At 48.0% G+C, this 12,175-nt stretch overlaps 1 protein-coding gene across 1 annotated transcript; it reads right to left on the minus strand.

Moving 5' to 3' along the window:
- Positions 1–2,272: 2,272 nt before the first annotated feature.
- Positions 2,273–9,940, minus strand: LOC140396665 (polycystin family receptor for egg jelly-like). Its single transcript, XM_072485461.1, has one exon. It carries the CDS (start codon positions 9,938–9,940, stop codon positions 2,360–2,362), a length of 7,581 nt encoding a protein of 2,526 aa, XP_072341562.1. The 3' UTR covers positions 2,273–2,359.
- Between the last annotated feature and the right edge of the window lie 2,235 nt (positions 9,941–12,175).

The following is a 12,175-nucleotide window of genomic DNA, read 5'->3' on the forward strand; positions in this document are numbered from 1 at the left end:
GGGACAGAGAGAGTGTACCGTGATGATTCATTGGGATAGAGAGAGTGATCAGTGATGATTCATTGGGATAGACATAGTGTACAGAGAAGATTAATCAGGATAGAGAGAGTGTGCAGTGATCATTCATTGGGATAGAGACAGTGTACAGAGATGATTCATCAGGATAGACAGAGTGTACAGTGATGATTCATTGGGATAGAGAGTGTATAGTGATGATTCATCGGGATAGATGGAGTGTACAGAGCTGATTCATCGGGATAGACAGAGTGTACAGATATAATTCATCAGGATAGACATCGGGATAGAGTGTATAGTGATGATTCATCGGGATATAGAGAGTGTACAGTGATGATTCATCGGGATAGAGACAGTGCACAATGAGGATTCATCGGGATAGACAGAGTGTACAGATATGATTCATTGGGATAGTGTGTATAGTGATGGTTCATCAGGATATAGGGAGTGTACAGTGATGATTCATCGGGATAGAGAGAGTGCAGAGTGAGGATTCATCGGGATAGTCAGAGTGTACAGATATGATTCACTGGAATAGAGATAGTGTTCAGTGATAATTCGTTCGGAAAGAGTGAGTGTTCAGTGGTGATTGTTTTGAATAGAGGGAGTGTACAGTGATGATTCATCGGGATAGAAGGTGTACTGTGATGATTCATCAGGATAAACAGAGTGCACAGTAATGATTCATCGGGATAGACAGAGTTCACAGTGATGATTCATCAGGGAAGACAGAGTGTGTAGTGATGATTCATTGGGATAGTTAGCGTGTACAGTGATGATTCATCGGGATGGACAGAGTGCACAGTGATTATTCATCGGGATAGATAGAGTGCACAGTGATGATTCATCGGGATAGACAGAGTGCACAGTGATGATTCATCGGGATAGACAGAGTGCACAGTGATGATTCATCGGGATCGACAGAGTGTACAGTGATGATTCATTTTCATATAGAGAATGTACAGTGATGATTCATTGGGATATGGAGAGTGTACAGTGATGATTCATTGGGGTGTAGAGAGTGCACAGTGATGATTCATTGGAATATAACAAGAACAAAGAACAAAGAAATGTAGAGCACAGGAACAGGCCCTTCGGCCCTCCAAGCCCGTGCCGGCCATGCTGCCCGACTAAACTACAATCTCCGACACTTCCTGGGTCCGTATCCCTCTATTCCCATCCTATTCATGTATTTGCCAAGATGCCCCTTAAATGTCACTATCGTCCCTGCTTCCACCACCTCCTCCGGTAGCGAGTTCCAGGCACCCACTACCCTCTGCGTAAAAAACTTGCCTCGTACATCTACTCTAAACCTTGCCCCTCTCATCTTAAACCTATGCCCCCAAGTAATTGACCCCTCTACCCCGGGGAAAAGCCTCTGACTATCCACTCTGTCTATGCCCCTCATAATTTTGTAGACCTCTATCAGGTCGCCCCTCAACCTCCTTCGTTCCAATGAGAACAAACCGAGTTTATTCAACCGCTCCTCATAGCTAATGCCCTCCATACCAGGCAACATTCTGGTAAATCTCTTCTGCACCCTCTCTAAAGCCTCCGCATCCTTCTGGTAGTGTGGCGACCAGAATTGAACACTATACTCCAAGTGTGGCCTAACTAAGGTTCTATACAGAGAGTGCACAGTGATGATTCTTCGGGATTGACGGAGTGTACAGAGCTGATTCATCGGGATAGAGGGTGTACAGTGATGATTCATCGAGATAAACAGAGTGCACAGTGATGGTTCATCGGGATAGACAGAGTGCACAGTGATGATTCATCGGGATAGACAGAGTGTACAGTGATGCTTCATTGGGATATGGAGAGTGTACAGTGATGATTCATTGGGGTATAGAGAGTGTACAGTAATGGTTCATCGGGGCAAACAGAGTGTAGTGTGATGATTCATCGGGATAGACAGAGTGCACGGTGATGATTCATTGGAATATAGAGAGTGCACAGGACATTATGCCATTGTGAGTACTTGAAACTATGCCATTTTTCGTTGGAAACACATTAGCTTACACATTGATCTGACTGTGGCCGTCTTCACCATTTGAAACAGCTGTGGGAATGAGGTGGTCACCTTATAACATCTCTAGTGAACTCTACATTGCACCGTGAGCAATTGGTAATTAAATCTGAATGGACTAAAGCACACACAAACACATACCAAGGTTGTCTTCCATGGAAATTAGCTTTTTATCAAACAAGCTCATCTCAAAGCAAAACCTGCTTGATAACAATTACCAAAGAGCAGTCACAGCTGCATTTCCTTCTGTTTTCGGGATGCAATCCTGTTGAAGGATTCTAACCAATTTAGCAGACATATAGGGCGTATTAGTAATCAGATAATCAAGTAGTTCACCTTTCCCCCTTTCATTTTCTTTTGCTTTAACCCATAGGTGTATTCAGACGCTCGTCCATAAAGCACAGCTGTCAGAAACCTTTTCTCATTGTTTGGAAGTGGTTTTCTCCACAATGCATACCAGGTTCGCCTGCATTCCTGCACTATGAAGTTGGCCACCTCTGCCTCCTTCGATGGCTTCTCATGGACGACCTGTCTCATGTCTCCATAAGACAGAATGACCACCGATTCTAAGAGGTTTATCAGAATACATTGCATAATGAAGAGAAAGGATGCCAGGTAGAAACCACCAATAATCTTGTTGTAGGGGAACTCTGTGTCTTTAAAGTCTCCTATGTGATAGGACACAATAGTCTGGGTTGCATGGATCATGGAATTGAAATTATTGTCAAATTGACCAAACAGCAGGTAGCCGAAAGATATGAAAATAAGGCAGTACACTGTCATTATCAGAGCTAGAGAGCAGATAGCAGGGAGGCTGTCAGAAATGGCCCTCTGAGCTAAACGCACATCGTACAGGATGCGAGTGTACTTGAGAAGCCTCAATATGGCCACAAAAATGAGGAATGTAACATTGAACCTGATTAGTTGATCCAAGGCAGCCATGGCATGAAAAGCAGTGAAGGTGTTTGGGTGTTTCTTGTAGAACTCCAGAATTTCCCGTGATAAGATAAACTTGGCGATGTAAAGGACGATGGTCACCAGCAGCAGCATCGTCATCACCAAACTGACAATGTTCCTGGGCCTCTGGAAGTACCTGTAACCTTTCTGCTTTACTTTATGACACTCGTTCATGACAAACAGGATGAACATAATAAGGACGAGGACACTGAGGAAGATCCAGTTTGTTTCACCCCTATTGAAGAGCCTGAGGGTGAAGGGTTTCATCACCAACTTCTTGTTGATCACACCAAGTGGGGCTGTCTCCAAAATCAGGGAGATGGTACTGAATATGTCAACATTTGCATTGTAAATGGTGGTTTCAATGATGATAGCCCAAGTGCTCCTGTCAATCCAGCTTTCATTCTGGAGGGCCAGAAGTCTCAATCTTGAACTCTGCAAGTCTATGGGGGAGAAATATAGGGAGTAGCCTCCCTGTGGGTACACATTATATAACCCCCGTGAGTGGTATAACCAAGGGGAATCTATATCCTCATACACCCATCCGGTGTAATTTAAGGGGTGACTCACCGGGACACTTCCAATAGGCTTCTGCCAGGAGCCACTGTAGTTCCTGGTCTCCGTCTTGTGAATATCAAACAAGGGTCGGCAGCGCAGCTTGCTCAGAACGTTTGACAGGGCGTTGGAGATCGAAGAACAATCTACCGCTGCTAATTCCGATCTTAACTGGCGCATCCTTGGCAGGCCCAGGATTATGGAGCTGGTGTCGGTCAGAAAAGCCGGTTTTGAGTTTTCATGAATCAGGGGGAGGAAACGGAGGGCCATCCACGTATAGAACTCCTGGACAGTGTTAATCTGCTTCAGGTTGTTGGAGAACTTTTCCCGAATGATGCAGTTGTAAAAATAAGCATTCTTGTAGTCTGGGGTGCATAGCAAGTACAGTAAGAGCGCAAGCAAAACCAGGTGTAACAGGAATCCCTTGCAAAACACAAACGCCAGACGTCTGATTAATCCTTTCTTCCCGGCCAATATTAGTTCATCACCCTCCAGTGGCCTGTATGGCTTCCTAACCTGGGACTGCGACTGGAGACAGGCAGGATCAGGCTCAGGGTAATTCTTTGGAAGGTCATCTATACTAAGCTCCAACACCTGAATCCCTGTGGACCAGTACAAATCCCCAGGACGTCTCCATCTTAAGGCAAAGAAGGCAGCGAAGACTATGATCTTCAGAGGCTGTAACAGGAAGACACTCTGGATGAAAGAAATGGCTGAGGCTATAAGCCACAGCCAGGAGGTGTCGACACCATAAGAAAGTCCATACATCACTATGAAGATTGCTGAAGTGGCTGATAACAGACAGACAAGGCACCAAGCAAACAACAATAGACAGCGAGACCAAATATGGTGTGACTTGTTCGGACCTTTTTCTTTGGAGGGTTTGCCAGTTCTTCCTGATGTCTTGTGTTTCCCAGGTCTATTTTGATGAAGCGACGCTTTCGGTTTGAACTTTAACGGCCGCGGCGTCTTCTCCGCGCCCTGCTTCTCCACGTTCTCCTCGCTGTTAATTTGATCCGCCTCCGACTCTGGGATTATAGAGTTATTTTTCCTTTTTGTCAAGGGAGTCTGGATGGTCTCCAACCCCGCTATATAGGACAGAAAGTTGTAACGGTCGTCATCTGGTGTGGCTGCCTTGGGACTTCCTTCCCCCTCACTGGCCTGATCATCCGGCTGGTACCAGTCCTTCAACCTCTCCCTCAAGCTATTTGCCTTCTTGTCAGGATTCCCAGATAAATGGCTGACATCTGCTTGGTTTGGTCCAAGCTCTGGGCTTCCTTTTACTCTTAAAGAGGCGTCTTTCCTCTGTGCATATGTAAACAGGGTGGCAATCAACAACTCCACTGGCACCATCACCAACGCGCTTTCAACGCCAACCACAAAAGACCTCAGCAGTCTCCGTAAATAGTTTTCCTCTTCCTTTTTTTTGAACAGCATAAGACTGAGCAGCAGACTAGACAACAGCATAGCCAAACAGCAGGACAGTCTCTGAATCCGGGTGAAGGATTGGTCAGCATCATAGGCAAAGACAGAGAACCACAAGTGTCCTCTCTCGATGTTGCTGGACGTTTCAATGAAGAAGACATCCTGCCTCCTGAGCAGGGCATGTGGGTCAGTGAGGGGGAAGCTCCTGTGTAAGAGGCCAACTCCTCTCCTGGTACTGAACCACTTCCGGCAGAAGAAATACCAGGTGTGCGAGTTTCGCACATTTTGCACCTTCACCCTGCTGAGGTACCAGGAGGGCGAGAGCCCCACATTATTGTGCCACAGCTGGATGAGCAGCAGGTCCCCGAGTTCAATTTTGGTGGTGAGTAGGAAGGTGTCAACACTGTTCCTTCTGAAGGTCTTGTGGTCGGGATGACGGAGAAGGTGAACTTCACTCTCCGCCAAGGTTCCCTTCAATGTTATGAACACATCTGCAGTTGTCCCAGCATCAAAGCGGCCCCCTGTGTAAAAGGTCACCAGGTAGCAAGCAGTATCGCAGGGGTCATTGTCAGGGAGAATGATGACCCTTTTCCTGTCCCTTTTTCGCTTTTTACACGACCTCCAGAGCAGAATGAAGTAGATGAAAAATATGATCAGAACGGCGATCAGAGTCACCAGGTTTGTGGGCAAGGTCTGTACCAGTTCTTCAATTTCCAACAGGTCAATGATATCGGGCAAGACCAGAACACTGCCAGTCAGGAACCAGGGCATCTTGCTGTCCACATCCCTCTTGGTGGTCTGACTACCCAAATTCTTGCAGATACAGTGTAACCTCTTGCCGTTTGTCAGAGGACCTGCTGTGCAGGCTGAAGTGCCCCAAGTGTCCGAATCCCCTTGGAAAGTCAGACAGCTGGCAATAAATACAGATACATTGAGCCCAGCCTGAACGACCAGCTGAGGCCTCAGGTACTCCGTCTCAACAGCGACAGTGATGTATCTGCTGCCGCTGGCGTCGGTTGCATTCTTCTGAAAGAATTTGGTTGGAATCCAAATGATGTAAGGGTCGGGAACATGGTGTCCTTTGTTTGGAGGTTGGCTCGGATTGCACTCTGGAACTGAATGTTTCTGGGCTAGCCTATCAGTCCCCTTCCCCGAGTAGATGCTAACTGTGAAGATGAGGTCCAGCTGGGTCACCAGCAGCTGCAGTGAGACCTGTTGAGCGAAGGTGGAGCTCATTGCCACCGTGAACTTGCCTATGACCACATCAATTCTACTGGGGTCGATGGCCAATTTGATGCGTTGGGCGGACAAAATGTCCCTCCTGACCATAAATGACTCCATTCGCGTAGGGACCAGGTTGTGGACCCTTCCATTGTGATCACGGATGTTCATGTGGAAGCTGCTGACATCTGTAGCTATGTGAGATGAGCCCCCAAGCCAGGGCAAAGGATTCTCTTCATATTTGTGCAATACGGAGGATACAGGCTGGGTGGCTCCGCCAGACTTGCCAATTGTTGGGTAAAGACAGCTGGTGCAATCTGGGTCAGTGGAATAGGAGGCCTCGAAGTTGCGTCTGACTGTTTTTTTCACAGTTATTTCCCACTGCCTGGCCTGCAGCAAGGTATCCGTTTGCCCTGGGACTTTACTATGAGACACCGCGTCTGTCAAAGCTTTCAACATGGGGAAGACGTTGACTGTCACCATCTCCTGGTTTGTGGTGAGTGGGATTCCTTTCTCCGTGCCCCGGGCTGGGAACTGGGAGGAAAAGGCCACCATTATATTGGAGGCTGCGGTCAGGATGCTGCACGATAACTGCTCGGTGCCCTCAGAGGGGATCGCAGCCTCACTCGTGTAGTTGAGCAGAACAGAGGTAAGTTCCCGGAGCTTTCTGACAGCCAGACTCTGGGTCTCCTGGTTGACTTGGTCCGGTTTCTGCGCTGCTTCAAAGATTGTGGCTGAGATTTGATTGATTAGTTTGGGGGATGTGACTGGAATGTTGGCAGAGATGTTGATAAGAGATTCTCGGAGCTTGCTGACCCTGGCTAATTCTGCACCAGTGAAAGAATTACTGTTCAGCTCGGCAGCGACCCCGTACAGCAGCTGGTTTGCTTCCAGGTAGTCGGTCTCATGCAGCAGGGTTGTCAAAGGCGCATTCTCTCCTTCGACAAAGCCTGACAGCTGATCCACCAGAGTCCTCTGCTCCAGGTCGGCTGGGAGCTCGTACACTTTCACCTTCAGGTTCACCTGCACATAGGCACCATGGGTGTCAAACACTTGGACTGCAATGATCAGGAGGTATTGGTCCCACTTGCTACCCACCGGTAAGTGAAAGGGTGGAGACTCGGCATTGAATCCAAAATATACAATGGTCCCCAGAAGGCTGTTCTTCAGACTGTCAATGCTACTCGTTAGGTAGAAGGTTTTTGCAATCACTTTATAACTGAGGGGGCGATCATTGTCCTCGAAATTCGTACATGTCACTGTGAATTTGGTCTGAAGAGCCCAGCCTTCTTTGGGAGTTACAACACAGCGGCCCACCCTCGGAGGGGAGTTGATGTAGAAGTGATACCTGTTGACGCTGTAAGCACCACTCGGAACAGTTACTCTCAGTTCAAAATTGTACCAGCCATCGATTAGGTGTACAAAGGATGTGGGGTTGACCGACATGTAAGACAAAGTGTTCCCTGTGGAACTATCAGATTGCCAGTCAACAATGATTTCAGAAACAGCACTCCCGGAAAGCAGGGTCCAATGGTACCTGATCTGACTGGGCCTCACACAATTTGAGCAACTGCCGTTCAGGATGAGGCGATCTGTTGGATTAAGGGTTTTCCGGCAGTTCTCAATGCAATTTATTAACACCTGCGGCACAAACCCAACCTCCACCGAGATGGTTTGGTCAAAGTAACTGCTTCTTGTGTCTTTCTGGACCACCAGGCGGAAGTAAAAGTCTTTTTTGAAAATCAGCATGTGTGAGGGGATGACCAAGGTGTCAGGTACAGCCGAGTCCCACCTCAGGTGGGGGTTTCCAGGGTGACAGTAACTGTTTGCCGACAAGTTGCTGCTGCTGTAGTCGGAGAATTGCATGGTGCAGTACCAAGTGAAGTTGAGTCCAAGGTGCGGATTGGGCGAGTCAGGGTCGGCGCTCATTGAAGCATCCAGTGTGATGGCGTCCTCCCAACTGACGGTCCTATAAGAGCCCCCGGTGATCAGCGCCACCAGCTCACTCCTGGTCACCTGGACCACGGCTTGGTATGAATTATTGAGACTGGACAGAGTGGGGTCTGATGTGGACATGGTCACATTGAGGACAAAGAGGTAGATGCCATAGTCCAGGCTAAAGGCAGGGAGGAGCAGGGTAGCTGTGCTGGTCTGAATGTTAGTCGGGAGGGACACACTCTGGTTCCAGTCCGGTTGTGCATTTACATCGACAATTTCATAAACCTTCCAGGATACAGTGACTGAGGTAATACTGTCGCAGCGGAGTCCTGAATTCCCGTATAGACTGAGAGGGGACCCCCTGGCCGTGCGGATGCTGCTCTCTGGGGGCGGTGGCTGCTCTATGGTGGGCAGAGGCAGTCGGCAGCGAGCCAGGTCACAGAACACAACCGAGTCCAAAGAAGTGACGCTGTAATTCCCCACACTGGCCTTGAGGCTGAAGATCAGCTCACCACCCTGTAAGCAAGTCAAACTGGTCAGGAAGCCGGAATATTGGTTGGGGTTGAAAGCCAGTTGGACCCCCGGAATGTAGTTGGGTGCATTGGCAACCTTCTGTTTGTAGCTGAAAATCTGGACTGCGGTGCCCCCCGTCAGCTCAAAGAGCCAGGCACACTGCATGATAGGGTGCTGCAGGGGAATAAACCAAACCAAATTCACCGGCAGACCAACATCAGCCGGACCACTGTTAAACAGGGAGACGCTGACACTCATGTCCTCTAAGGATCTGTAAATGGTTCCTTTACTATTCAGGTAGAGTTGGATGGTGAGGATATACTCATTCGGGCTGGTGTAATCTATTTGGAAAAGGTGGCTCACTTCAGGAGCCCGAAACAGAAGGAAGTGCCGATGGCTGCCAACCGGGGTGTCTACCTTTGAATAGTAGAACTGGTTGTCCGAGTTGACATAATAGAAGGCTGTCCCTGACATACTGGCACCGGGCGTTATAGAGACCTGCCGGCCGCGATTCACGAAGCGTACAGACCCCTGGTGAAAGGTGATGATGGCCGGGGAGGTGGGGACAGAAATCCGACCCACCTTCAGCAGCAACTGTGCGATGCACTCGTTCCTCCGAGGCCAGTGGCAGGGACAGAGGTTACTCTCGGTGGCGTTGAGGTGATAGTTGGAGGTCCAGGTGAGCTGGCCCGCGGGCCTGGCACCCAGCTGATAGGTGAGGAAACCATCCTTGGCCCACAGTTGGCAGGAGAGGACCAGACTCACCCCGCGGTGAATGGTGGACGATCTGCTGCTGAGGAGGTGCAACATTAACGGCTGCACGTGGATGGAGACTGTGAGAGTGGCGAGGGTGCCATTGATCAGATCCAGCTCACAGGTATACTTGCCAACCTGAGGATACTGCACCTTGAAGACGTAATGGAAATCTTTGGAGCATTCCGCCTCCTTGCCCGGTGGGTAGCTTCCACTGCTGATACTGGCCACCTGGCTGCTGGGGATGGTGGCAGCCTGGGGTGTGCCACCAGGGCAGTTAATCTTGTAGCCCCAGGTTACACTGTGCAGATTGGCACACCAGGCCAACATCAGGTAATGCAACGTGACCACGGTCCGGCTGGGGTTGAGAGTGAAGAACTGCACCCTGAGCTGGCTGGCAATGATGATCACCTCCTGGAACTGGCAGGTGGGGCAGGCGTCAGAGTTGTACACCAGAGTGATGGCTGAATTGGGGGTAACTCTGCCCAGGTTCTGTGTCCCTGCCCACTGTCGGGTGCTGGCTACCAGATGCATGTCGATGAACCATGTGAGGAAAGGGGGGGCATTCCTGGTGTCGGTGTTAGCGGTGGGTCGGAAGGCCACCTTGAAAGGGCGATGCCACAAGCAGGTATACCTCACCATCGAGTCCTGACTGTGCCTCACACCAAACGGACAGTCCACCAGAATAGGGGGAACAGGAAGAGCCAGAGCGGCCGACAGCCCACAGAACAGCCACAGATATAACATGGCAGCCGGACACAGGCGGTTTGGACCATCAGCGGTAACCGTTTGAAGGGAACTGTCAGCCAAGAACGCAAGCGGACACTGTGACACCACAACCTCGGAATCCAGGCTGGAACACCCGGAGGGAGGGAACAACATTCCCCGTTCTGCTGGAAACCCGTGGACAAAAACAAACACAAATAAAAAACTCATCCAGAAATACTCACTGAGAAACACACAGAAAAAACTCACACAGAAAGACCCACACTGAGAAACAGACAGAAAAAACTCACACAGAAAGATCCACACTGAGAAACACACAGCAAAAACTGACACAGAAAGAACCACACTGAGAAACACACAGAAAAAACTCACACAGAAAGATCCACACTGAGAAACACACAGAAAAAACTCACACAGAAAGACCCAAACTGAGAAACACACAGACAAAAACTGACACAGAAAGAACCACACTGAGAAACACACAGCAAAAACTGACACAGAAAGAACCACACTGAGAAACACACAGAAAAAACTCACACAGAAAGACCCGCATTGAGAAACACACAGAAAAAACTCACACAGAAAGACCCAAACTGAGAAACACACAGCAAAAACTGACACAGAAAGAACCACACTGAGAAACACACAGAAAAAACTCACACAGAAAGGCCCGCATTGAGAAACACACAGAAAAAACTCACACAGAAAGGCCCGCATTGAGAAACACACAGAAAAAACTCACACAGAAAGACCCGCATTGAGAAACACACAGAAAAAACTCACACAGAAAGGCCCGCATTGAGAAACACACAGAAAAAACTCACACAGAAAGATCCACACTGAGAAACACACAGAAAAAACTCACACAGAAAGACCGACACTGAGAAACACAGAAAAAACTCACACAGAAAGATCCACACTGAGAAACACACAGAAAAAACTGACACAGAAAGATCCACACTGAGAAACACACAGAAAAAACTCACACAGAAAGATCCACACTGAGAAACACACAGAAAAAACTGACACAGAAAGATCCACACTGAGAAACAGACAGAAAAAACTCACACAGAAAGATCCACACTGAGAAACACACAGAAAAAACTGACACAGAAAGATCCACACTGAGAAACATACAGAAAAAACTCACACAGAAAGATCCACACTGAGAAACACACAGAAAAAACTGACACAGAAAGACCCGCACTGAGAAACACACAGAAAAAACTCACACAGAAAAAATGCACACAGAAAGATCCACACTGAGAAACTCACAGAAAAAACTCACACAGAAAGATCCACACTGAGAAACACACAGAAAAAACGCACACAGAAAGACCCGCATTGAGAAACACACAGAAAAAACTGACACAGAAGGACCCGCATAGAGAAACACACAGAAAAAACGCACACAGAAAGATCCACACTGAGAAACACACAGAAACAACTCACACAGAAAGATCCACACTGAGAAACACACAGAAAAAACGCACACAGAAAGATCCACACTGAGAAACACACAGAAACAACTCACACAGAAAGACCCACACTGAGAAACACACAGAAGAAACTCACACAGAAAAAATGCACACAGAAAGATCCACACTGAGAAACACACAGAAAAAACGCACACAGAAAGATCCACACTGAGAAACACACAGAAAAAACTCACACAGAAAGATCCACACTGAGAACCACACAGAAAAAACTCACACAGAATGACCCGCATTGAGAAACACACAGAAAAAACTGACACAGAAAGACCCGCATAGAGAAACACACAGAAAAAACGCACACAGAAAGATCCACACTGAGAAACACACAGAAAAAACTCACACAGAAAGATCCACACTGAGAAACACACAGAAGAAACGCACACAGAAAGATGCACACTGAGAAACACACAGAAAAAATGCACACAGAAAGATCCACACTGAGAAACACACAGAAAAAACTCACACAGAAAGATCCACAATGAGAAACACACAGAAAAAATGCACACAGAAAGAACCACACTGAGAAACACACAGAAAAAACTGACAC

Source organism: Scyliorhinus torazame, chromosome 19 (genome assembly GCF_047496885.1).
Source record: "Scyliorhinus torazame isolate Kashiwa2021f chromosome 19, sScyTor2.1, whole genome shotgun sequence".
NCBI classification, from domain to species: domain Eukaryota; kingdom Metazoa; phylum Chordata; class Chondrichthyes; order Carcharhiniformes; family Scyliorhinidae; genus Scyliorhinus; species Scyliorhinus torazame.

What these genes read in the sequence shown, in the direction of transcription:
- LOC140396665 (XM_072485461.1), bottom strand. Translation starts at nt 9,940, where the DNA reads ATGCATCTGGTAGCCAGCACCCGACAGTGGGCAGGGACACAGAACCTG.